Genomic DNA, 25,750 nt, shown 5'->3' on the forward strand with positions numbered 1-25,750 from the left:
CAGCAAACCCGCAATCCTTCAAGTCAGCATGGTTCAGTCCCCACCTCGGCGCTGACTGAGGTCCGGAGACATGCATCATTTGGGGCATCATTTTGGACTGAGCTTGATGGCGCCGAGGCAGTGCTCATAAGCTTGATGGACGGGCACACGGAATTTGAAGCTGAGGCACCCCGTGCGGATCGCTGCAGGCCTTAGATGCTTCTTGTAGGAGCAACCGCCTGCCTATTTGTGTCTGGAGCAATGGGCTGTCGCTAGGTGCTAAGGCTGGCACAAGCTGCGGCGTCTTATGCATGCCGTTCAGGTGATTGCCAACCTGATCGGTTGCAGGCGCTCGTTGAAACAACTGCCAGGGCCAACAATGGAAGCGAACCCTCAATGGGACGTCCTTGTCCGCATCGGCTGCAAACTGGCGTGCCTGGCCACCGTTATTCGTCGGATCCGTCTGGCAGGCATTGCTCGTGATCCAGGCGAAAAAAATTTGTGATGCACAATGCGCAGGTGGAAAGGTCCCTAGAATCGGTCGTGGGCGTGGCCAACGCATGGCGCATGCAGCTGGAGTTGACTCGCGCGTTCATTGCACCTTGAGACGCAATTGTGTGATTGTGATGGATTCCGCTCTGGGGACGTTGGAGAGTATTCGTACGGAGGGGAAGCATAAGATGGAGGGGCGCGGCCACTGGCCAATGATCGACAGCTGGCGAGGGATTGTGAGCTTAGATTGCCAGGTGGACGGAAGATACGTACCTTATCCGTATCGATTTGGGGCGCACCGGTCGGGTTCAGATTGCGTGGTGGGGTCGATCGGGCAGCTGAATCATTTCAGCCAAATGCGCTGCACCACCGCCGCACTGCGATCATCCCAGACCTGACCCCAAACACTGCCGTCATTGTCCCCAAAGCAAAGTGGGCTGCTGTCTAGAGCTAGCTCGACTCTTCTGAATGCCTCTGGCTTTTGTGTGTGAGCTGCCGCCGGTCTAGACTGGTGAACATTGATTGTCTGGAATCTTGGCGTTGCAGTGTCTACTGGTCAACACAGGCGAGTCGCGTGGTGTCGGATTTTGTTGACTGAACAAAGATTGAGCTTGAATCCGTTGCCAGGGGCGAGAGCGACCGAAACCAGGCCGTCAAGCATTCAAATCTAGGGTGGTTGTAGCATGTTGGGGTGACACGGGCCTATCAGCCGTTGCAGAGAGCCACATTCCTGGCTGGTCTTGACATCACCGGCCGGGATGAGGGACGCTTCGATGCGACCTTGGTTTCCCAGCACACAGGCACAGGCATTGGAATTCTGGCACACTGGGACTCGAATGGGGGATAGGTTGGCACGTTGGTCGACTTGAGAGAGAGCCTCGAGAGCGGTTGACGTGTGACGCATTGTGTCAGACGAATAGGCTTGCAGGCGGGAGCCAAAGAGATGACAGCGCTGACTGACTTGCGCAAAACATGCGTTGCAGGAGAATACGGGGCGACGTGGGAGACAGGCTGTCGTTGGCGCCTTCGTCCGGTCATTGCGTCGAGTTGTTTTCGAGAAATTTGCGAAACACCAAGACTCAACGGTCAGCGACAATCTCGAGCACGAGTACGACTGCCGCTAAGCTTCTTCCCGGCGCTGTCCACGACTATAAAGTAGTGTGGTAGGCTTTGTTAGGGATCGTACCTGCCGGGTGCTTGGAGTCTCCAACTTTTTCCCAGCTTGAACTGTTCGGGTGCGACTGGGTTGAAGCCTGGTGATGGAGTGGTGTGGGAGGTGTTGGTGCGGAACAAGGTGCGTGTTCGCAGACAGTGGACGCAATGGACGGGCTGGTGTTGGGATGGTCAGAAGATGGTGTGCATGTCGTTGCTTAATGCGCTCGGTGGGTGTCGTCAACGTGCACCCGTCTTGTCTGTGTCTTGTCTATGCGCACGTAATGAGGCTGATGGACAACACCTCCCATTTGCGATGTATTGACTCTCATTGAAGCCATACATGGCGGAACGTGTGGGTGTTGAAGTGACAACCGGCCAACTGTCAGTCTCGGGGTCCGATATTGAGGGCCTGGCCGATGAAGAAAGGCGAATCAGAATGCCATGGGGCGCCAACTGTGACCTCATTAGCCTCATGTACTCGTATGGGTATGTTCTGTTTTTAAATTTGCCTTTTTCGCATACATGATACAGCAACATCTCCCGACTGCAACGTTTCCGACCGCCCAACGAGGCCCATGACCGCCATGGTCACTGACGACTGGTGTGGTATTTGGCTTCAAACAAGCTGTCCCAGACAATGGGATTCAAAGAAAACATTGGTGACATTGCGAAGAGACAGGAAGCCTGTGTCAGTAGGTATCCGTACGAAGTACCTTTCTCCAGGACGGTGTACGGATAAGGTAGGTACAAATGGTTGTAGATGTGGAAGGAACTGAGGTGTAGGTACTCCGTAAGAGGTGGCAGGCAAAGCCCCTGGGGCCCCACCACTGGCTCTTTCCAAGAACAGGGTGCGTCCCGCGCTGCGGGAAAGCGCTAAACACAGCTTCCCCCACTCCTGCCCACCCACACGAGTCTCTTGATCCAATCAGATGACCTCAGCTCGTGGAAGGCACCGGGGGTTCTAGACCAAGGTGACCAGCCCTTCCTGGTCCCCATCGTGTTCCTTCCTCCCCCAAATCCCAGTCCACTCACTCAACCAACCAGTCCAGCCTGGTCCTTTTCTTCTTCTTTTTTTCCCTTTCCCATTTTGCATATCCCCGGCCTGCGCAATTCGCTTGTTTCTGCTTCTGCCATGTTCATGCTGCGCTGCGCATCTTGTTCACTTTTCTGACCGGGGCCAAGTACTCTTCCTGTTCCCCTTCCCCCATTCTGCATTCTCTTATCAGCCAAGCTCCCGCCGTTCGTCTGCTCTCTCGCGAACCTCTGGTCCTCTCTGCAGATAGCTACGAACACCTAGGCGAACAAGACCTGACGCCCCTCTGTTGCTCGTCCCGCACCTAGCGTCTGCTTCCTGCATAAGGTTCTACAAAGTCCAATTTCCTACAGATATTTTCTGTTGACGACCTTTCACGACCTTTACGATCCGAAACCACCTTCTTCGAGTCTCATCTAAGCTCAGCTCTGCATGCAAGTGCGCTGACGCAAGCTGGTGTGGCGAAGACAGACTTCCAATACGAGCACCACACCACTAACTATCCGTACGCTCACTACGCTACCTCTGCACCTGCGCCGACTCCATCCTACTCGGACCCAATACCTCGACACAGCCTCCTAACCCAAAAAAAAGTCGCAATTCAACCCTCCGCCGGTATCGACCTCAAACTCCTCTTCTCCGACCCTACTGCCTACACATTCTACTCATATCCGGCGTCTTGCGCACTCCCCTGTCCCCGCGACTTCTATCCGACCCGCCCAAGCTTCGCCAAGATTGTTGACGTTCGCATCTTCCCGACAGCTAATAGCCGCAAAACGTCAAACCACACAACCCGACTACCTGCATTGCTCCCACTGACTGCAAGTTTCTATGCCGACCGCCCTGGAGATTCTCGTCAATACTTCCACCCTCGATCTTGCATACCGTAACTAGATTAAGCGAATGATCACGAAGCTCGAATAACGAGAGCCCCTCTCTTCGACATATCACCCCGGCGACCAAGTCGCCGGCGTACCCAACCGCCGCAATGGAGCAATCCGCCGAAATGTTGACGGCGGCGCATGAAATATATGCACGGATGGGCGGTTCTACTGGTGATACTGCCACGAGACCTCCCGCATACAAGGCCATTGGTATTTCCTTGGCCGTAGCCTCTGGCGCATTCATCGGAACCTCCTTCGTCATCAAGAAAGTCGGCCTTTTGAAGGCCAACGAGAAATATAATGAAGCCCCCGGTGAAGGCTATGGCTATCTCAAGAACGCCTGGTGGTGGACAGGCATGAGTCTCATGATTGTCGGCGAGATCTGCAACTTTGTCGCTTATGCCTTCACCGACGCCATCCTCGTTACCCCGCTAGGCGCCTTGTCCGTTGTCCTGACTGCCATCCTCTCCGCTATTTTCCTCAAAGAACGATTGAGTATGGTGGGCAAAGTCGCCTGTTTCCTCTGCATTGTTGGCTCTGTCGTCATTGTCATGAATGCCCCCGAGAATTCTGCCGTTGCCAACATTCAACAGATGCAAAGCTATGTCATTCAACCCGGGTTCCTATCCTATGCCGGTGTCATTCTCGTCGGCAGCGCCATCACTGCATGGTACGCAGGTCCGAGATGGGGTAACAAGAACATGCTGGTTTACATCTCCATCTGCAGTTGGGTTGGAGGCTTGAGTGTCGTAGCCACGCAAGGTCTGGGAGCGGCCATCGTCGCCCAGGCAGGTGGAGAGGCTCAGTTCAACAAATGGTTCACCTATGTGCTGCTGGTCTTCGTCATTGGCACTTTGCTAACAGAAATCATCTACCTGAACGTGAGATTACCCCTTTCCACATGATCGGGCATGATTGGAAAACTGTGAGGCTAACATGACCAACAGAAAGCACTGAATCTTTTCAACGCAGCCCTCGTCACGCCAACATACTACGTTTACTTCACCAGCACAACCATTATTACTTCGGCAGTGCTCTTCAGAGGATTTAAGGGCACCCCTACTGCCATCATTACCGTGGTCAATGGCTTTTTGACCATTTGTGCCGGTGTTGTGCTCCTCCAGCTTTCAAAGTCTGCCAAGGACGTGCCGGACACCGCAGTCTTTGCAGGCGATCTGAACCAGATCCACACCATCGCCGAACAAGAACAGCCCGAGACCGAGCCCAAGGCCGATGCTATTCGTGGAGCTGCTGCGATCGTGCGCCGCTTCTCCTCCGCCAGACAGAAGATGGAAGAGGACGAGTTCAAGCGATTACAAGAGGAGAAGATGCGAGAGTCGCTGGAGCCTGTGAGCGAAGACGGTCAGCCAGTCTACGAATGGGACGGAATAAGGAGGCGGAGAACTATGACGGTTGGAAGTCGAAGCACCCGAGGAACGATACGATCACCTTATCCTGCCTCGCAAGCTGGTATCCCCCGTACACCGACGGTCATCCCTCCCGCTTCTCCTCAGGCTCATCCACCTCTCGGTATGTCGCATTTCCCCACCGAAGAAGAGATGGCAGAGCATGATCGCCCTTCATCTCCTGGCATGCTTTCCAGCATTGCGGGTACCATCCGAGAGCGAGCACGAAGTGTTTTGTCGCCGAATCAACCCCAGTTCCAGGATCCAAGGGTTCAGAGCCCCATGCATCCAGTTCCTTTGACAGAAATTGCCGTATCCACGCTCAAATCAGATGACGATCATGCTCCATACTACGGCAAGAGCAGAGAGCATGTGTACGGCCTCCCAGCTGGTGAGCACGGCGACTTGGAGTACGCCGGTGCTGCTGGCGTGTATGACCAGCGTGCTGTGTCGCAAGGTAGTGGCTTTAGCGGCACCAGCTCGCATCTTGCACCTACCCCACCGCCACACTCAGCAAAGAGGCAATTCTCCTTTTCCAATGTCTTCAAAAGACATCATGCCGATTCGCCGCACCACGAGGACGATCATCAGCAGCAGCAGCAACAACACCCGCAGCTTCGACCTACCAGCCGCTACGGCCTAGGCTCGCGGGGTTACTCCAGTCCGCAAGTCAAGAACGCTACTGAAGAGGAGCGACTCGGCCTTGTAAAGGGAGACTCTCGCTCGATGCCTGCCTTGCAACGCTATGATGACGACGATGATGAGGAGGACTCATTTAATGACGACAAGTTGAGGCATGTGGACTCGAGCCCAAGCCCACCACAGGCATCGAGATACGGACGCGGTATCACGACCCCGCCTCGGAGAGGAAGTGATGGGCGTGATACGGACTTTGAGTCTGAAGCACCCACACCACCTCCTCATCGGTCACAGCCTGGTGGTGGCCGCCCTAACGCATTTCTCTGAGCGTATGATTAGCATGATTTTGGATTGATGCAACGCCGAATATGACATGACGTGGAAGGCTTTCTGCTTGGATGCCCTGGGTGTTCTTCACCTCTGTAAAAAATAATGGACGAGTTGGTACATAGGAGCATTATGAGAGGCCGCCTCCTCGTAAGATGGATGGACCGACCATTGGAGGTATTGGAGGTCGATTGTAGATGGGATAGAACAGGCCCAAGAGCCTGCAAGATGAGTAAGGCCATTGTTGGCTTACCAATACTTATATAAAACATAAATACAAATACGTCAAGCAAACACTCGTCCTTCCGACTTGCCGCAGACGTCGGTGTCCGCAGACTCGGCGATATTTTTTCACGTATACTTGCGACCATAATAGTCGAGTTGAGCAGAAACAGACATGACCTCGTCGTATATTCCTCCAGTTGTATAAAATACTAGACTTTGGAGTATATATAGGAAGCATGCCATATAAAACAAAAAACGACTAGAAGAAAAAAGTGTTCATCCCCCGCTGGGGGCTACATCTCTTAGTGCTCGTGCTGGGAAATTTAGGGTGCTCACACTGGGATTCGAACTCGAAACTCGTAGCCGGTCGTCGAGTAGGCTGTGGGTGTAAGTTGACCGTTGACCTTGGATCATTCCACCACCCAGTCAGTTTGACCGGGCCAACCGACCTAGGAAGGCGCCTGCTGTGCTGGTGACTGGAATTGGGTCGGAATGGAATATGAAGGCATGTGGTTGCGGTGTATTGGGCTTAGAGGGAGATGAATATACGAGCGAGGACGGCGTGGTGATTCATTCTTCTGATGGTTAGTGTCACGTATGGAGGGTATGGGCCAGCTACTGCCTCCAAAGACTGTGCTCCGAGAACCTAAGCTAACTAGGTAGGTAGTCTCGCCCAACGTGTCTTCGTCATGGAAATAACTTCTACTTTCGGCTTGAGGCTCTGGGCAGCTGCAGAAAATTTTCTCCCTTTTCACACCTCACTCTAACATCCACTGATGCGTTTCGGATTAGATGAAGGGCTTCCGATGGACAATAGATTCATCGCCAGTGTAGTATTACTTCTTCGAGTCAAAAAGGCTCCCCTTTCTGCATCCAGACAGGTATGTCTGTTGGACTGGTCGATGTAATACTTTATGCAAGGGTGGCGCAAGCCGCAAACATACTTCGGCGTCGACTTGATGCAACTCGAGATATTGAGCTTAGCAAAACGGTCTTTGTACCGAAGTAGCACTTCTCCCATTGAGAAGCTCAAGTTGATTGGGTTTTCCGTAGGGGTACGGGGTCATTGTCAGCCTTGCGAGTTTGTGATACTATCTGAGTCTTGGGAGCAGCACGTAGATAACTCCACATATTTCTCCTATACATATATCAACTGTATAACTTAATTATCCATTATGCACAGTTCTAGTAGGTGGAGGCTATATTTACTTCAAGTAGAAGCTATTTATCTTTCTTTGAGCTTGTTCCAACCAAGAGGGCGAATCTGGGTTGCAGTTACACGCCTGATGGTTACGCAACCTCAAGACAACAGACCTGTGATGACTTCCTGCATGCAACATCACAAGACTCTCTGCTCTGGTTTCTGTATGGAAAAAGAGGGCTAGATTGTGAAAAACCATCACGGGACACAGCTTGACATGGTGGATTTGCAACTATCCCACAGCTCACAGTTGTATTCGCTTTGTTAGAACACGGTACTCGGGATCCATACTAGGCGGTTGACATGAAGGGAAGGATCACTGGTGTCATGTCGACACACTCCTTCCCTCTCAGTATTCTGAAAACTCCGATTCACCGCCTCGCTTGGCCTCAAGCTTGCTTGCCTGCTCTCACTCTTCTACACATTGCCTTGCCTCCTTTGAAGCTCTCGCCAAAGCTTCTTAGCCCTTTCCCACACACAACCCCCTTCTTTCTTTCTCTCTAGGCACCCCAAACCTGGAGATTTCTTCCTCTACGCTCTCGAACAACGTTGGATGAAATTTCCTCTTGCTTCACCCTCCCCTTACCATTCTTCGCAGCAATATTGCTGCCTCCTTTTGGTCAATTCGCCAATCTCCTTCACAAAACTTCACCATTCTGGTCGGTCGGCAAAGATGGTAGCCGACGGTCTTGCGTCTGCCTCGCACAACGGCAAAGCGGCCATGATAAGCATCTTCTTGCTCATTTCAGCCTTCCTCCTTGGTGTTGTTGCTGCCGAGAAGTACGTTCAGCGCATCACCTCTGTCGACTTCAACTGGGACCCCGAGAACCCTCCCATCTGGACCATCCGCCCTGAGAATCGTGAGGAGTTCCTCGCTAGTGGCAACATCACCACCCTCGCCAAGCGCACCGGCGTGACTCCTTGCGAGGATCGTCAGAACCCCGCTGTTCTCTACTACCAGTACTACGAGAAGGACTGCCCAGCTCCTAACAAATTCCATCCCGATAGCTACAAGTATCCTGGTACTTGCATTGGTTGGGATCGGTCGTCTTACCCGGAGGATAAAGCCTGTGGTGCTCTCTGTCAAGTTCGTAAGTTTGATTACCTTGCTGAATCGAGATTCCTGAGCTGGCTAGCTACTAACACTTTCATCACCCAGGCACCTACTTCGAATGGGCTCAGGAGAGTCCCTACCCCATGTCTGAATGTCACCATCCCGTCGCATGCAGCTTGTCTTCGACTGACTCAACTTCCGTTGGATGGTCGGCTAGTCTCTCTGGCAAGATCGGAAAGATGTGGAAGGTTGGTGCTTCTGGAAGCTGGAGCTGGAGCACGAGCACTGCTACTGGACGCTCTTTCAAGGTCACACTGTTGAAGGGTGAGTGCGGTTACTTCACCTTCGTTCCGGTCAAGAAGGTCATGTGGTAAGTCTCCTAATACTCAAACTGGCATCCGCCTTAGCAAAGCCATCAAATAAGCCAGAATGCTAATGATCTGGTTCTCTAGCGGCACGTACTCCTCAGCTGAGACGTACCCGAATGCCATCTACGATTACTACCTATGCCGCACGGAGAATGGACCGACTAACACGCTCAATATCTGCGACTCCCAACCCTGGTCGATCAAGAACAGCGGCGATGCCAGAGACCCCAATGCCATGATTCCCGATGGCACCGTTCTCTTCGTCTACACCGACTGTCGCACGCGCTTACCCCTGCCAAAGGAGTACCAGGACCCCGTTTACAGTAGCCCGGGCGTATCTCTCCACCCCGATACCATCGACAGCATCCAACAGGGTTGGGTCTGGAACACGTGTTACTTCTGGGATATGAAGGTCAAGGGCGAGCGCGCCGTCTTCATCCGCGGCTCGGGTTTCAAGGACGAGAAGATTGGCGACAATGGCGAGATCTTGCGCAAGGTTGTCGAAGCCTGTTCCAGCGAGGCTGGCGGCACATTCAAGAACCACAAGTTTACGTGGTATGACAAAGGCAAACCGGATGATTCGGCTAAGAAGAGCGGTGCTGCGTGGCTCTTTGAGGGCGATGTGCCCGAGAAGATTCGACCTGGCTGTATTGGCGAGGCTCTGATGGAAATGGGCGCTGCCACTCAGGATCAGTGTGTCGGTAACAAGATGAGGGCGCAAGCATTCAATTAGGTCTGGGGCATGCCAAAGTCGTTACGAGACATGATGAAGAAGATGGAACTATGAGTGGGGATAAACATACCTCCATCCATGATTCTAGCATAGCGATAGTCAGCTAACGAACTCGGAATAATACCTCAAGCAAAATGCGAACACCCCAGTTTCCAAGACACATGTCTGTACCTCGTGGCGCAGTTAGCCGCAACTACACCACAATAGATCTTAAGATGCGTTGCGAACAAGAATGCGCTCTTCATGACATGTAATCTGCATGTCCAATGCATAGCAAGTCGTCAGCTTGCCTGCGGATATAATGACCAGAAGTCCGTATAGCCGAGTCCGAAAAGTCAGTTAAGCTCGGAAAGCTTAAACACGGCCCGACATGAACAAAACAAGATCAGGTAACGTGACCAAGATGTTTACTGCCCCCCCTTTAATCGTAAAAGATTTCTCATAACTCTCGCTTCTCACGTGTAATATCAACAGAGCAGACCCCCCCAGCCCAAAGACATGGTTCTGACAGTAAAAAAAGGAGAGACGAGAGATGGTGTGTGCGTAATACATCTCCTCATACTCTTAGAGTTCAACCTAAAGTTTGGGTGATAACACTCAACGTCAAACGTCATTGGTCAATGGCAGCTTCGAAGCTTCACCGTTGTCTTCATTTGGGAGATGGACGCGCCGCTGGTTAAACTCGTCTGATATCCCCAGCAAAAGCTTCAGACAAACTTCGAGGGGTTGAATATCTCACCTCCATTACTCCTAAAGCGAGACCGAGCCTTCGAATGTTGAGAGTGAACCTATTTAAAATGGCCATAGCTCCGCAAGCTACCTGCTCTGGAGGCTTTCTTGTGTGAAATCGTATCATTGTACCGAGCCTTCTCGACACGTAAGAGTAGAGGAAATCCACAGCCATGACATTAGACGCACTCCCAATCATAGTCATCATCGGCGGCGGCGGCATCGGCCTAGCAACAGCCCACCACCTCGGCGTAGGCCACCACATCCTCTTCGCGAGCCGCTCCCCGTCCACCATCTCCGCCGGCGCCGAATCCCTCAAACAAGCAGGCCACAAAGTCACGACGCAGCAAGTCGACGTGACATCCTACGAGTCCGTCGCCTCCCTCGCGAAGACGGCCTCGTCCCTCGGCGGCGCCATCGAGACGGTCGTCCTGACCTCGGCACTTAGTCCAACGATGGGTTCTGCGGAGATGATTCTAGCTGTAGATGTGGTCGGAACAGCAAACGTGATTGAAGTCTTTGGGAAAGAAGCCGAGATGCCGTACGGCTCGTCGGTGGTTTGCGTGGGAAGTATGGGGCAACACATGATTCCGCCTCTCTCACCTGCCCTCGAACGACATCTTGCGATCGCCCCGCGGACATCCCTCCTCGGGAACAAGGAACTTCACGAGCTTATCGGAGGGGTAAGTGCCACTGCGTACTGCATCGCCAAGAAGGCGAATAGTCTGCGCGTTCAAGCGGCTGCTGCATCGGAGGCGTATGCGGGAAAGGGTGTGAGGGTGAATCTTGTTGCGCCAGGTATGACGGAGACGAAGATGCTCGCGGCGGAGATGGAGGGGGAGAGTGGGGCGGGGATTAGGGAGATGATGAAGGCGCATCCGTTCAAGAGGGCTGCGACGGTGGAGGAAGTTGCTGATGCTATTGGGTTTGTCGTGGGGTGTCGGTATGTTAATGGGACTGATATTTTGGTTGATGGGGGGTGGTTGGCGAAGTTGAGGTGGGGGGAGGGGCCGATTGTGGAGGAGATGAAGAAGCATATGGCGTAGGGGGGGGATGATATCCACGAGATGAGTGAGAGACATGACGTTGGATCTTGTGAACAGAGGTAGATGACCATCTGGGGGCTGGATTGTCGATGGTAGTCAATAGTTCGTGGCTCTTCTTCGCTCTCTTATATTTCATTCTGATGACCTCCGGCTAAGACCACTTCATTCACAACACTTTAGCTCGGCCTCCGGCAAGTGAGCGGTGCTTCTTTGACTCATTGAAAAAAAAAAAAAAAAGCCAGGCAGCGAGTGTCCCGAGGAATTTGAAACAGAACGTCAATTTATCCAAGCAATCCAGTATGTAACTCCTAAATTTTCCGTGGTTATAACTACAATCCAGAACCCCTTTTCATGATTTCATATCCTCGTTACAGACGGCTCTTGTTGATCAGGTGAGCATTGACAGGCGTGACGGCCTTGCCAGTGCTCGCAAAGGAGAGAATGTTCTCCATACCAAGCCTCTCAAAACCCATATGGGCATCCAAAGAAGCACCGGCATTGTGCGACAGAACCTCAACGTTCTTCATCTTGATCAGCTCCTTGTTCACATGAGGCTCATTGTAGTGCACATCCAGGCCAACAGCCGAGAGATGCCCGCTCTTGAGCGCGGCAACGAGCGGCTCCTCTTCAATGAGCTTCCCGCGCGCAATGTTGATGAGCTTGGCGCCCTTCTTCATCTTGGCAATCGCAGCGGCGTCCAAGAGCGTCTTGCCCGCAAACGGCGTCGCCGTCAGCACACAATCAGCCGTGGCCAGCAGCTCATCGAGGTTCTTGATGTACGTCGCATTCGAAGACTTCTCGAGGTCGGCGGGCATGCGGACGACGTCGTTGTAGAGGATCTTCATGTCAAAGGACTTGTGAGCCTTTTCGGCGATGCGGCGGCCAATCTTGCCGAAGCCAATGATGCCTAGGCTAAAGCCGTTGGGGTTACGCGAGACGGCGCCGAGGTTCTTGTTGGCGTCGACGAACTGGTCTGGGTCGCCTGAGCGGGCGGCGGTGGAGGACCAGGAGAAGAGGCGGAAGGTGGAGAGGATGAGCCAGATTGCGCCGTCGGCGACGGATTCTGTGCATGCTGCGGCGGCGTTGCAGTAGATGATGCCTGTGTACAACATTGGTCAGCCTATCACTCATGGTTCAATTGAGGCAGCTAAGAAGCCAAGCATGCTCTTCTTTGCGGTCGTGTCGCGGAAACCAACCTCTGCTTGCGAGAGTCTCTGTGTCAACCCAATCAAATCCGGCTCCGGCGCTGGCGTACACCTTGCATGATGATGGCAGAAGAGAGATTAATTCCTTGTCCCAGTTGCCCATCTCGCCTCCCGTGTTCCAGAACGGGCGGTAGATGGCGAAGAAGTCGCCAAACTTCTTGTCCTTTAGTGCTTGGATGAACTCAGCGCGCGGCATGCTGTATGACCGGCGGATGTCAAACTTGGAGGTGAACTCCTTGTTGAGGTCATGGTTCCACTTGATGTCGTCGCCGAGCTGGAGAACAATTGGCTTGCCCATCTTGACTGTGTTGTTTGCTGGTGATTTGATGTGAGCCGGGTATTGTCGCGAGTGAAAGGGGGTGTCGTGAGTTGAGGAGACGAGAGTTGGAGGGAACAGTCGCGCGGGATAGCCAGTCAATTGAATGAACTGTTCTTCCTAGAGCTCGGTGAGCTCTCCGCAGTGATATATAAATCAGACGAGTCGTGCGCTCGGAATGTCTTGCTTTACATCATAATCAGCAGCCCCCGATTGGGTTTGAACGTGTTTTTGTTGGGTTTTGGCCGGCGATATTTGCCCCATTTGGAGAGCTTTGGGGTAGCTCTCCCGACTCCCAGCAGTAACCCTGGCGCTAAGTGGAACGGGTCTGCGAGGCTCTGGAGCTAATGGCCTCCCCCGCCCCCGCAAATAGCCCGCAACGGCTCCATAACCCGCGGGGAATTTGAAGCTGTGACGTCCCCAGTTGCTCCATTTGCCGGTTGGTCCAAGGACGGTCAACAGCCCCGAACGACGCCAAGCCCGAGCACCACCGCGACTTCGGACTCGGTACGGATGCTCCCCATCGTGTGCGGCTTGCCTAGATTCACCGCCCACGTTGACTTTCCGAACCTCCGTTTGGCTGGGTTGAAAGGTCGTGAGAATGAAGCCTTAGGTTCGCAGGCAATTGAACTCTATGTAGCTAGTGAGTTGTCTGATCAACGCAGAAATATGGTCTCGATGAGACTGGTTGAGACTTAGAGACTGGACGTCGGACGGAGAGCAGAGCGAGAGATGCCAAATGCCATCTACTGGAAAATTCGAGAGAAATCTAGCCGCGTGAGAACATCCTATCAGCTATTAGCCTCGTGCTTAACTGTAAGCTCATGTGAATACCAATCTTGCCTTGTTCTTTGGTCTGGTTCCTGGCCCTTTTGTACAGTTCGAAGCATGTGTTAAGTTATCCTGGACCGCCATTGCGCTGCCACAATGCTTGTAAGACGGTGGATGAAGTGCTGCCTCCAAATATGGCCAGTCGGAGATCTCGCAAGTCTGCTCATCGGGGTTTAACGCGCTGGCGTCGAATTTGGCGTGGGAAGAGTTCACCAGGACGGATTAAACGCCAGAAACAGCAACATTGAGATGCATCACCTTCAAATCCTTTGCAGAATGGTGATTTTGGAAGCGCTCTCTATCAGCCGAACAAGAAAGATTGATCCTGTTGGATTACGGGCAGTCGGCAGAAAAGGAGGAATCGTAGGCTTCGCTCAATACCTCCTCCTTCAACCTCACGTAGCAATACAATCGATTACTGACCTTCGTCTCAGTCGTACGGTTGCCCCTGCTGATGTGTATACCAACAGATCTAGAGAAAAAAAGACGATGTGCCCCCCCAGTACCTTCTGCAGGACGGGAATTATTTCAGGTCGCTTGGCATCCGGCTTGTCGACGGCCCGATCCTGAGCTGACTTGAGAACACGCCGGCCCTGTGGACTGCATTAATACTGAAGGTGTGGACACGGAACGGTCCGGTCGCATCGGACAGGTACTTGCCAAGAAGACGAGATGCAGGAACCATGGAGATAGCCTCACCTATCACTCCTTGATAGGTTGATATAGATACGTAAAAGAATATGAGAAAAAGTGCCAAAGGAATTAAAAACATAAAGGAAGGGAATAGGGAGGGGAGTACTGACGTTATAACTCACGCACCTGCTCGGAATCGAATAGCGCGTCCCTCAATCAACCCAGAATCTGACTTCATTGGAGTACTTGTTTATTCAACCATTCGACTACCTCGCACCCAGCTTGCACTGACCCGCCGACCTAGACGGACGCTTCTGTGCTGGTGACATGAACGGAGATTAGACCCCTTAAGTACCTCAAGATAAGTAGACAGGTACGTCACGTGGACAACCGCCTTAGCGGAAGGAGGGACGCAGCCACGAAAAGGTGCTGGTGACGCTGCGTATACTCCCGGATTGTGCAGCAAGAGAACAGGCAGGTACATTCACTCGGTATCATCGCACCTATCTGAGCCTTGTAGCATACAGCGTCTGTACTTGCGAGGAAATAAATGATAATATACCTACACCAGCGCCGTAAACATATGAAAGGTCCCCGCGGCGCGCCACCCGATACTGGTGAGTCAGCGACGATCACTCAGGTTGAGACTAGGTCGATGAAAAAATCTTCTCTTTCGATTAAAGGCCATTTACTTGTCAAAGCAGAGTTCCAGTTGAGAATTTCGATAGACTGAATGCGACAGATGAAAGCAGTAGAGCGAAGATTCATGCGTCGACTGTTCATTTGTAGCAGACTGCAGATCTGTCATACTTTGACTCCAGTTAAGGTATGTGAGACAAGTTCTCAAGGAGGCTATATAGGCTTTCTAATGCAACTACCACCGTCAATCTGAGCTGCAGATGTACTTTGAAATGCACGACCTCATCATAGGCCAGGAGACAGGCTAAACATGAAGAAAAACCATGAGGTCTTATTTGCATCCTTCCTTTAGTCAAACTCGTTTCCAACTTAAGCTCTACTTTGATTCACCAAAATACCTAGATATTTAAGCATATCACAGCAACATAAGGTGTGAATGTTTCCACCCGTAAGAGCCAAGACACAATAGCTTCGTCGTTCATTCAAGGATAAGTACGCAGTACGATTCAAATGGCCCTAGTCGTGCAGAAAAACACCATAAGTTAGATTCTCGAATTCGAACTCATGGGAACGATAGATTAATTCTCCAAGCTTACCCGGAGAAGAAAAGAGCATCTCCAAGCTTGCCAGCCGACCAAGCCCGAGGCAAACCTCACTCCCCTTCATCGGTTCGGAGTCCACGGCTAGAGTTCGACGCATCAACACATCAGTAATTAGGGTGTGGAAATGGCGCAGTGGCGGGTGCTTGAATAATCAGATTTAAGTTGAACTGGATGCTGAGAAAGCCATGCATCATGCCCCTCATCTGCTCGTTCATCCATTATACAAGAATTACACATCACGGCGGTTTCCTGTCTGGGAAAGTCTTTGAACCTACGTGTAAGCGATGGGTCTCGCCGGCTCCGGCGCTCCGGCAATGCCTTCGGGTCCACCTGCGGCATCCGCTCGTAGGCCGAGCTCCGGCGCTTAGGTCTCAAACTCTGAGAAAGAAACTATTTCGGGTAGTTGAGGTCGCTCCTTGGGATAATAATTACACATGACGCTGTCTTCTCAACCTTCCTAGGTCTGACTAGAAAGAAACAGCACTCCCTTGTTCAACCATCACTAGAAACTTGAAAGGGGTTCCATCCAGGAAGTGTATGGGGGCTGAGCAACTCTCAAACACCTGCGCAATCCGGTGTCTTCGTTGCGCAGGCCATATCTGTCGCAGAATACCCCTATCTTCGCAGAAGGGGCTTTCTTGATGCCTTCGCCTGGAAAATTGACTCGTATTTTTCTGTTCTCTTGGATGGTCAGGACAAGGTGAGCCTGAACAAAGCATTCTTCGCTGCCCACCTAGGCTTAAGAGATGTCGTTCAGTGACGATGCGGATTATCTTTGCGCGACCCATTACGCCTGTTAAATGGAGACAGTGTTAAATCCCGAACCCACCGGGCCACAGCCTACAAGCCCCAGTTTCAAATGACATCAAGCCCTCTGCCAACAGGATAGCAGATCGTGGCAGTATCAGTCATCAATACTCGACCTTGGCGAACCAGTGGGATGGCCGTCAAAACGATGTCGGCCGAGCCGGCAGTTGCGGCTACTGCGAGGTCACGTTGCAAAAGGGGAAGGCTGCAGAAGACCCTCAACCAAGGGAACTAATGTCCGCGTCCGCGTCTCTTGGAGCCTTGGCCTGCGAGCGCGATAATAGAAGGTCAAGCTATGATAGTTCCTTGCATGCGATAGATTGAACCAGCTTCTCGGAATGCCTCATGGGTCGCGCTTATTTTTCTATAGGCTTGAGTAAGAGTTGTGACGCTGACCCATTTATCGACTCCAGTGGCCGCCTGATTTAGGGTTTAGAGGCTTCAGATGAACGAGTCTTGACAGGCATCTTCATGTCATGCATGCCAGAACACTGGATACTGAGTTGCTGGAGTAACCTGTTTGCAGTGCTGCTTTGACCACCCTCGCCAGCTTCAGCCAGGTCGGCAGGTCGCCGACTTAGCTTGAGTGAAAGGTGAAACTCGCACCAAGTCGCACATTTGGAAGTCTGCCATACTGGTGACTTGACCTTTGTGCGTGTAAGTTCATCCAAACTGTTTCTAGACTTCTATGGAGATGATGAGACCAGTGATCACATCACGAGTCCCATTTGCAATGACACAACTAGAGTGTAAGAAACGTCCATGTGTCAAACAACTTTCGTTATGGTTTAACTTCCCGACGTACAGGTCTAGAATGTATTTGGAAAAGAATTGAAGGCTCCCTGAATTTTTATTCTTCCCTGATTCATCACATCCAATTTCGACATCCTTGATGTACTTGAGTATTCAAGCCAAAGTCGAATTTTCAGCGATTTCCAAGATGTCACTAAAGACTTACAGCCAGACGGGTCTGGAAATTACCATTTCTACTGAGACCCTAGGCGAGTTTAGGTTTGCCAGCAACTTGACAGTGGTGAATGGAACACTAGGTCGGCTTTGACGGCACTGAATATTGGTGGACAAGCAAATCCGGGCCGTTTTATTGCCTCGGCTTAGAACGTGGCTACTAGCATAACCGACAAAGTTGAGTCCCCTAAAAGTGCGCCGTTGAAAACCCAAGGTACCGTGCATGGGTGCTTGTTACATAGAAGCGTGGAGGGCAGGAGTAGCTTGCGAATGACGCTTAGAACATTCCAAGCCAACGGCCCGCTGCATTGGGCCAAGTGGATGTAACCCCTGGCCACGGAAATGGCAGGGCTTGAGAAGAAGTTGTATCCGTACGTGCGAGCGGAGGGTGGCATGCAGCAAGACGATCTAGTAGAGGTTGCATACTCCCATCGATCGCATCGCGGGGTTGGCCACCTTCACATGTGCTTGCTACCTATTGTGTATCCGGGTATTGTCTTATTGCGTCGAGAGAGAAAAGTTGATCAGTAAATCAAACCGTTGTCAGCTAGTCTTAGAAAATCGCGAGAACCCGCGCACCAAATCCCTAGCGCCATCGGTTTGGCGGATCTGTGCTGCGCCATGTCTCAAATGCGTCCATTTCGCGAGGTGAGACGAAGCATCTTCGCTAGACAGACATACAGCGTGTACTCCATAGCGACGGTGCTCACGTCCCAATGGGGCTTGCATGTACTGTTTTTTCGATCTTCCACTCCAGAATTGACGCAAGGGGTTTGTATTCGTACTGACGGGCAGACTGTGAAAGGCAGTCCAGGCGAGAAGCCACCCATCCCTTTCAAGTCGTGCTACCTGCCCATCCGTTCGTCTAAGAATACAGCACTTGATCAGGGCAAGTCTAATTGCCTATAGGACATACATGTTGCATGTCTTAGGACTTGTGCTATCGAAACAGGCGGAACATGAGATTCGCTGGTGGCCGTGTGGCAGTGTCAAACACCAAAGAGGCAGGTTAGTAAATACAATGACTTACAGAGCTGTGGGCAAGAAGATGTCCCTAGCCGCTCGCGCCGGCACCCTGCCGACTCTGGGGACGTGGGTAAAGGAGTAAAGGAGGGACGGAATCGAGAGGGTTGCCAGGATCCATAAGACTGGGGTTCCATGCATCTGAATCGCGGAACCAGGGTTGTCTGGGGTGCCGCGCATCCTTTATAGGGATTGTCTTCGGCGATGGGACGAATCTGGATACCGGCGATCATCCCCGATCGCCATGGGCTACTGCAGCGTACATCAAGACCTTATGAGGCCGCCGAGGATCACTTTACAGGCTTCTTGGCTCAATCAACTCTAAAAAACCATATCGTCGACTATGAGCTCAGCTGAGAATGTTTGTCAGCGTGACTAGACGAGCTGCCGCGCGGGGCGAAATCGACGCTTTTGTTCGACGTTTCGACCAGCATGAACCTTAAATGATTCAGTAACCATGCATCGGCACATTTCTCGCAACCGCTTCCTAGCTGCAATCTCCGGATGACCTGTCCCAGAAACCGGTTCTACTCCACTTGGCCTGTCAACCACGTGTGGCAGTTACAGATGTTGATGCTGAGCAAGCAATCGCTAACGCGCTGCAGATATTGCGCCACCCAAGACAGCTCAGATAGAGCCAGGGATGTTACGTGAAATTGTCCGACCATACCATTGGCCCCTCCTCCTTTCCCCTGATGCTCTTCCCGTAGTCCCTTGTCTTGCTCTTGATTATTCTACTGGAGCAGGTACGGATACGTAGGTGTTATTCGGTCTGGGCCAATATGTCGTCGTTTAACGCGAGCGGCGCTTGTCTCTCGGCTGCCTTGATTCCCCTGACCGTTGTGGGGAAGAGAGTTCACAACCGGCAGGTGAGACCGGCAGCATTAATGGTAGGCAAATTCGAAGCCTTGGAGGGTCGTTATCAGACGAAGTAGTCCCATCTTTAAGGGTTGGCTAAATCATATATCGGGTCGTCCCGAGTCGAGATACAATTCTGCAACTCTTTGCGTCTCTACTCACTCGTTACTGTACCCTTGTACATACGCACAAACACTCGTTCCTTTTGCTCTTAAAGTCCCACTCATACACTAGTCACCATGGCGTACGTCGTGAAGATGGCTGTGGCTGTGGCAGCAATGCCGCTCCTCGGAGCGCTTGCTCGTCCGTCCTCTCCTTCAGTTTGTCTCAAGCGACAAAACGACACAAACCTGCTGCCTAGCTACGACTACATCGTTGTTGGCGCCGGTGCCAGTGGACTCACTGTTGCTAACCGCCTTTCGGAAGACCCAGGTGAGTGATTTATACAGTTTTGCGGCTTTCAAGAAACATGTAGCTGACTTAGCATAGCTGTAACTGTTCTCGTCATCGAAGCTGGTGACCTGTGAGCTTAGCCCAGCAGACTATACGCCTTTCTGGTATTCTAACACAAGTTCTAGTGACGCGGGTGAGGATTTCGTCAAGATCCCTGGACTGGCTGGCGGCGCCGTTGGAACCAAATACGACTGGAACACGACCTACGCCGCAAACGACGCCCTTGGAGGCCGATCCGTCTCGATTCCTCAAGGAAGAGTTGTTGGAGGTTCAACTAAGCTTAACCGCATGGTATTCGACCGGGGCTCAAAATCTGATTACGACCGTTGGGAAGCCCTCGGAGCTACAGGATGGAACTGGGATGCTTTGCTTCCTTATTTTAAGAAGGTGAGTGCCTATGCCCCCTAGTGCAAATCGTGAAGGCAAATCGAGTTGGTAATCTAACTTTATTTCTCCCTAAGAACGAGAAGTTCACGCCCCCGAAGGCCGACATCGTCTCCGAGTGGGGCGTTGAGGTTGATGATGCCGCTCACGGCAGCGATGGTTTGATGCAGGTTACCTACTCGCCTTTCTTCTGGCCTACAACAAGTTGCGTTTCCCCAAACTCAAACAACGGTGACATCTAGAGACATTATCTGACCTTCTACCATAGAGTTCATGATCGACGCTGTCAAGGAGCTTGGCATCACCATTGCTAAGGACCAGGCCAATGGCAGCCCGATTGGAGGGTACTTCTGCCCTCACAACCAGGACCCGACTTCATCCACTCGTTCCTCCGCCAGGGAGGCTTACTACGACAACTTTACTGGACGCCAGAACCTCCACCTTCTTACCGGTCGCCAGGTCACTAAGGTTGTCACCAGCGGATCCGGAGATGCCGTAAAGGCCACAGGCGTTGAGGTGAGTTGGGGCTGCAGACCTGTTCTGGTGGAATCATCTAGCTAACTATCTGCTTTAGTTTGCTGCCAGCAAGGGCGCTCAGGCGCAAACTGCCACCGCCGCTAAGGAAGTCATCCTGGCTGCTGGTGCTCTCCACTCGCCTCAGATTCTCCAGGTTTCCGGCATTGGTGACCCTGCTCTGCACACCAGCATCAACGTCCCGACTGTCGTCGATCTCCCTGCCGTTGGCCAGAATCTCCACGACCACGTGATGCTGACTGTTGTCAACACCAGTATGATGCTTCGAGATAGCATTTTCTTTGACGCAAGCTGACTTGAGAAACTTAGTCAACACCACTCTGCCCGTTAGCTCCCTGCTCCAGAGCAACGCCACCTTCGCCGCCGAGGCCAGAGCCCAGTACGACAGCCAGCAGAACGGCCCTCTTAGCTCTCCCACCGGCGACTTCCTCACTTTCCTCCCACTTTCGACCTACTCCAAGGCTGTCGATACTCTCAGCTCCGAGGCGACCGCGCAGGATGGAACTACTTTCTTGCCCTCGGGCGCTCCCGCCGAGGTTGTGAAGGGATACCAGGCACAGCAGAAGGTTCTCAACGAGCGTCTCTCCGCCACCGATTCTGCGCTTCTCGAGATGATTTGGGCCGACGGCGTTATCGTTCTTGGTCTCCAGCACCCCTACTCACGCGGTTCCCTCAAAGCCGCCTCCTCCAGCACTTTCGACGCTCCCACCGCCGATTCCGCGTTCCTGAAGAACCCCCTCGATGTTTATTTCTTGGTTGAGGGTGTCAAGTTCGCTCGCACAATCGCCGGCACCGAAGCCGTCAAGCCCCTTCAGCCCTTCGAGGTCGTCCCCGGCGCCAACGTCACCAGTGACGCTGCCATCACCGACTTTGTCCGCAGTCAGAGTGGCACTTTGTTCCACCCCGTCGGTACCTGCAAGTTGGGTGCGAGAGAAGAGGGTGGTGTCGTTGACGCCAGCCTGAAGGTTTACGGCATCAGCGGACTCCGTGTTGTGGACGCTAGCATCATGCCTCTTGTCCCTGCGACTCACATCATGACTACAGTTTACGCTGTGGCTGAGAAGGTAAGTTCTCAACATAACCCAGGCCTTTTGAAATCTTACATCGAATCATTCACTGACGATTCTGGTATTTAGGCTGCCGATCTCATCAAGGGCAACACCGCATAGAGGATATAACGATCATGAAGCATGTTCATTTTCAAGGGGCGAAATTCGATATCCTCCGGCTCAGTTACATATGACTCAGATAGCATTTAGCAAGACTTAGCTCTTTTATGTCAACCAGAGAACCATTGATTTCATGATGTTTGCTCTTGATGGCCTATGTTGTTTTCTCCATTTCAAGTGACGAACCCGGCTTATTCGTCTTATCTCACCCTATCAGACTATCAGACAACGTTGCAACAATTTGTGTATCTTGCTACATCTTTCCGAAAATATGAGCTCATCCTTGGGCAATCTCCTTGAAAGCTCCAAAATGCGCCGCAGAGGCTCTGGTGTCGGGCAATCTGGTGTATTATTGCTTGGTCTGGATTCGACCACTTTCCACCCTTAGTCACAACTATTGCACGTGTTCTCGTGGGTAGACGATGTTGTTACGGTCGTAATCTCATGTTTGCTCGTTGACGGAGGCGATGTTGTCAATTGAGTTTTGGTGTGCCAATCTTGGGATAACACGTCGAATCGATTGGATGTCGAGGTCTTGGGCAGAGATGGCATGGCTGGAACAAGCATGAAATTTGCTTCAATATAGCGAGAAAATTTCATTTGGAAGTGCCAATTGCAGTCCAATGTGACAACGTTTGATCATGCCTTAATCTAGACTAAAGTGATCTCGGAACAAGAGGTGAAGAAGGGCATGTTGGGCGAACACCGTAGGGACGCAGCCTGATATTATTATCTCCCAACCTTGGCGTTCTTTGCTACTCCTGGAACTTAGGAAGCACATAGGAGAGGTGACTGCTGTCACTCGTGTATCTTATTGGATAGCTATATGTTGTGGGCGTCAGGGTGCATCGTCTGAGGCTTGACCGGGACGACGAGTCTTTAATTAATCCAATTGGGTGAATTAATCTAGAGGAAGCCAGGACCTCGGCCTAAGCATGATCCTCGTGTTTGAGAATTTTCTTCCAGCCAATCTATACACGCACTAAAATAGAGATGGGGTCTCCCATGGAACCGTAGAGAGTCAAGCAAAAGAGAAGGCTGGCTGTGTGGTTGAGGCCGCGGCGAAGGCGATTGAGTTGACTTGTGCAGCACTTCTCAATAAATTTGCACATGGTGAAAGAGTAGAACCTTAGGAAAAGGCACACAAGGACCTTCCCGTTCTCTCAGCTCCCATGGGTCACGACTTCGAGCTTTGTAAAAAGTCCTACATACCATCGCTACAGCTGGGACTGGTAAGAGTTTTCTTATAATCCCATCAACTGCCAAATAGCGTCACTACACCCATTTCTACTCTTTCTCTAAGTTCGCTCTATTTCGAGACCATGTATAGGAGGATATGAAGGAAATAGAGCAAACTTCGAGAAAGACTAGAGACGAATATAATGACGCTATTTAGTACTTGATAGGATACGATGGACTTTCGTTGGTCCCTTGTGAGGAAAACCGAGCTTTTGCACTTTTGTAATTATGGATGTGATGAATGAAGTATATTAGAAGTAATCAGGGGTTCTTCATGCAGCCTGCGAGTCGTGTCTGGCTAGTCATACTTCTTCCCCAGTACCTTACTTGACAACTTTAGCAGTCAATGCTCTTTCTGTGCCATATGTCTGATACTTGGATATTTGATAACTGAGGATGACGCATCCTGGTTGGATTGGATAATCATCTGATGAGCTGATCTGACGTGGACGAATGCAACTTGGCAGCAATATCACTCGCAGTAAAGGTGTGTGCCACGACAGAACGCCGGCCTAGATAGCGGGGTAATCGTTCTCTTCAGACCCAGATAGTAGTGAGCTAAGACACAAAAGATTTCAATGCAATCCAAGCCTCGTAGACATGCAGTGTTTGCGGAGATAAGGTTGCGCCCAATGATTGCAAGGACTATGCAGGACGATGCCAGAAAGCACCGCCTGTAGGTAACTTTGACGCATTGATCAAGTTTAGCTCGAAGTTCTGATATGAGCAATGTCTGTTGAAGCTTTCACAGTTAGAGAGCCTACAAGACTTACAGAAATGGCACCAATTTCCTCGCAACCCCCTTGAGTCTTGTCGGGAGCTACTTTACATTGCTGAAACGCATCTAGACCGGGCAAACCACAGGACCACATCGTGGTGTCCAAATGGCCTTCTTCTCTCTCGCGAGCTTTGGGAGCGGAAACGGTAGGTGTATTCATGGAGCTTCCGAGGAAAGCTTCTCTTGGTAATGGTAAGTCTATAGTCGCTGAGTAGCGATTGCAAAATCGTATCCAACCCGGTATTCTTCACAACCAACCGGACCATGAACGCCGTGCTATGCAATGATTGAAATCAGATGGTGCCGCCTATATATGCAAGCTCAACTCTGCAAGATTACCAGTCCACCGCCCACCCATTCTCCTCGAGAAACTCTTCACAAGCTTGCCTAAGGCCAAGATTAGGCCGCAACTCGGATGGTAGCAGGGGCTCGCGTGTAAGAGGATCGCTTGGGTGACGACGGAGGTGTTCCATGATGGACGCCCTCTCGTATGACTTTCCAGTCTTGGTCTAAGTCCATGTTAGTAGGCGGCAAGCAAGCAATAATTGTGCCAACTCACGAGGACAGGGTCAACCATGATGCCGAAGCTAATGTCGTCGATAGCCCATTCCGGCACCTCGCGTCTCTTTTCCTCCGCGGAGCGACTCTTCTCAAAGGTAGCCCTTAGCATCTCAATCTTCTGTTCCCACTCGGCCTCGATTTCCCTTTTCTCGCCATCATCCATTGCGTTCGCAACAGCTTGTTCACGTTCCTTCTCCATCAACTCAAGGACTTCGTTCTCGAGGTGTCGTGCTTCCCGTGTTCGCCGCTTCTCCATCCAATCCCATCTATCCTTCTTCGCGCGCAACACCTGTGCGGTGATAGCCGCGAGTGACTTATCGCCAGTCTGTACGCAGAGCTGGTGGGCCTTTTGGGCGTTTGTGAGGGCAGAGTCGTAGTCTTTGAGGGCGAGCTGGGCCTGAGAAAGGTAGTAGTGGGCCTTGAGATTGTCGGTTGTAAGTCCGAGACATGATTCACAGTCGGAGACAACCGAGTCCCATATCTCGAGCTTGAGGCGTGCCATTGCGCGGTTCGTGTATAGTGCGGGGTTCTTTGGGTCGGCGATGATACTACAGTAAACCAAGGATTAGCTTCATGGCCGATGAGATTGCCATGTCTGGCTGTCCGATTACACCGCAGGTGGATCAGGCTGGGACTGGCTCTGGATTGGTGCGGGTGAAGCTTACGCCTTGGAATACAATGCCTCCGCGCCAGCATAGTCGCCCTGCTGGAAGTGGCGGTTGCCTTCTTCCTTGAGCTGTATCGATCTCGACATTATTTCGTCAACCACTTTGCGATTGGTGTTTGTGATTGGGATTATGATTCCAGTCGATGATTGTAATTATAGGACTAGCAAGAGAGAACGGCTTCGGCGGCGGGCTGGAAGGACAGGTCGTGGTAATAAAGATGCAAAGTAGACGCCGAATGCAACGGTGCAATCTTGGCAAGTCGTGCCGTCAAGACAGAAATCAGCCCGAGGAAAAGAGATCTGTCGAGGCTCAGAGCACCGGCACAGAAGGCTGCGCAGGAGAGAAGTAGAGCTTCAATTCGGGTCGAGGCGCACAATTAGGGAAATCGGTTCGGTGATGAGGAAACAGGCATTCCACTTGGTGAAAGGTGAGAAGAGGCTGTTGGGCACACCGGCGGCTGTAGCTCAGCCTCGAAACGCTGAGATGGTGTGCCAGTCGAAGATTCACTGCCCTCCAACGTTGCTGCTGCCGCTGCTGCAGTGCGTGTTGGCTGCTGTCACCACTTCAGTGGACGTTGGACGCGGGACCCCCGCCAACCCGCGCCGATGGATTGGACGTGGATTCCAAGGGTCGGTTCTCCGCCGACCCCACCTTCGCCCGGGACTTGCGGGTTGTCATTGCTTTCTCGAATCTTCCGCTTAGAAATGGGTGGCTGAGCCTCGGCCGATGCTCGTCCGACCACGTGATGTGGCTCAATGCTTCCAGATCACGATCGGGCCCTGGAAGTCGGCCGGAAGTGGGCCTTTCCCTTCA

At 51.9% G+C, this 25,750-nt stretch overlaps 6 protein-coding genes across 6 annotated transcripts; 4 read left to right on the forward strand and 2 right to left on the reverse strand.

The window, feature by feature from the left end:
* Positions 1–3,647: 3,647 nt before the first annotated feature.
* On the forward strand, positions 3,648–5,915 carry BDP55DRAFT_564059 (magnesium transporter NIPA-domain-containing protein; the record flags this gene model as incomplete). Its single annotated transcript, XM_060570295.1, has 2 exons — positions 3,648–4,424; positions 4,491–5,915. The coding sequence occupies 2 exons, from the start codon at positions 3,648–3,650 to the stop codon at positions 5,913–5,915; spliced, it is 2,202 nt and encodes a 733-aa protein (XP_060423792.1).
* A 2,147-nt stretch (positions 5,916–8,062) lies between these two features.
* On the forward strand, positions 8,063–9,496 carry BDP55DRAFT_564062 (uncharacterized protein; the record flags this gene model as incomplete). Its single annotated transcript, XM_060570297.1, has 3 exons — positions 8,063–8,432; positions 8,501–8,765; positions 8,848–9,496. 3 exons carry the CDS (start codon positions 8,063–8,065, stop codon positions 9,494–9,496), a joined length of 1,284 nt encoding a protein of 427 aa, XP_060423793.1.
* A 725-nt stretch (positions 9,497–10,221) lies between these two features.
* BDP55DRAFT_772970 (uncharacterized protein) lies at positions 10,222–11,470 on the forward strand (the record flags this gene model as incomplete). Its single annotated transcript, XM_060581156.1, has 2 exons — positions 10,222–11,168; positions 11,452–11,470. Exons 1-2 carry the CDS (start codon positions 10,399–10,401, stop codon positions 11,468–11,470), a joined length of 789 nt encoding a protein of 262 aa, XP_060423794.1. The 5' UTR covers positions 10,222–10,398.
* A 169-nt stretch (positions 11,471–11,639) lies between these two features.
* BDP55DRAFT_563954 (D-isomer specific 2-hydroxyacid dehydrogenase) lies at positions 11,640–12,774 on the reverse strand (the record flags this gene model as incomplete). Its single annotated transcript, XM_060570286.1, has 2 exons — positions 11,640–12,370; positions 12,468–12,774. The coding sequence occupies 2 exons, from the start codon at positions 12,772–12,774 to the stop codon at positions 11,640–11,642; spliced, it is 1,038 nt and encodes a 345-aa protein (XP_060423795.1).
* A 6,634-nt stretch (positions 12,775–19,408) lies between these two features.
* On the forward strand, positions 19,409–21,691 carry BDP55DRAFT_564052 (GMC oxidoreductase; the record flags this gene model as incomplete). The annotated part of the gene is made up of 8 exons (XM_060570294.1): positions 19,409–19,583; positions 19,641–19,674; positions 19,730–19,991; positions 20,066–20,192; positions 20,257–20,504; positions 20,563–20,776; positions 20,832–21,586; positions 21,659–21,691. The coding sequence occupies 8 exons, from the start codon at positions 19,409–19,411 to the stop codon at positions 21,689–21,691; spliced, it is 1,848 nt and encodes a 615-aa protein (XP_060423796.1).
* A 2,352-nt stretch (positions 21,692–24,043) lies between these two features.
* On the reverse strand, positions 24,044–25,023 carry BDP55DRAFT_563923 (U-box domain-containing protein; the record flags this gene model as incomplete). Its single annotated transcript, XM_060570285.1, has 3 exons — positions 24,044–24,217; positions 24,268–24,817; positions 24,935–25,023. 3 exons carry the CDS (start codon positions 25,021–25,023, stop codon positions 24,044–24,046), a joined length of 813 nt encoding a protein of 270 aa, XP_060423797.1.
* Between the last annotated feature and the right edge of the window lie 727 nt (positions 25,024–25,750).

This window comes from Colletotrichum godetiae, assembly GCF_030913485.1.
Source record: "Colletotrichum godetiae strain CBS 193.32 chromosome Unknown BDP55scaffold_66, whole genome shotgun sequence".
Taxonomy (NCBI): Eukaryota; Fungi; Ascomycota; class Sordariomycetes; order Glomerellales; family Glomerellaceae; genus Colletotrichum; species Colletotrichum godetiae.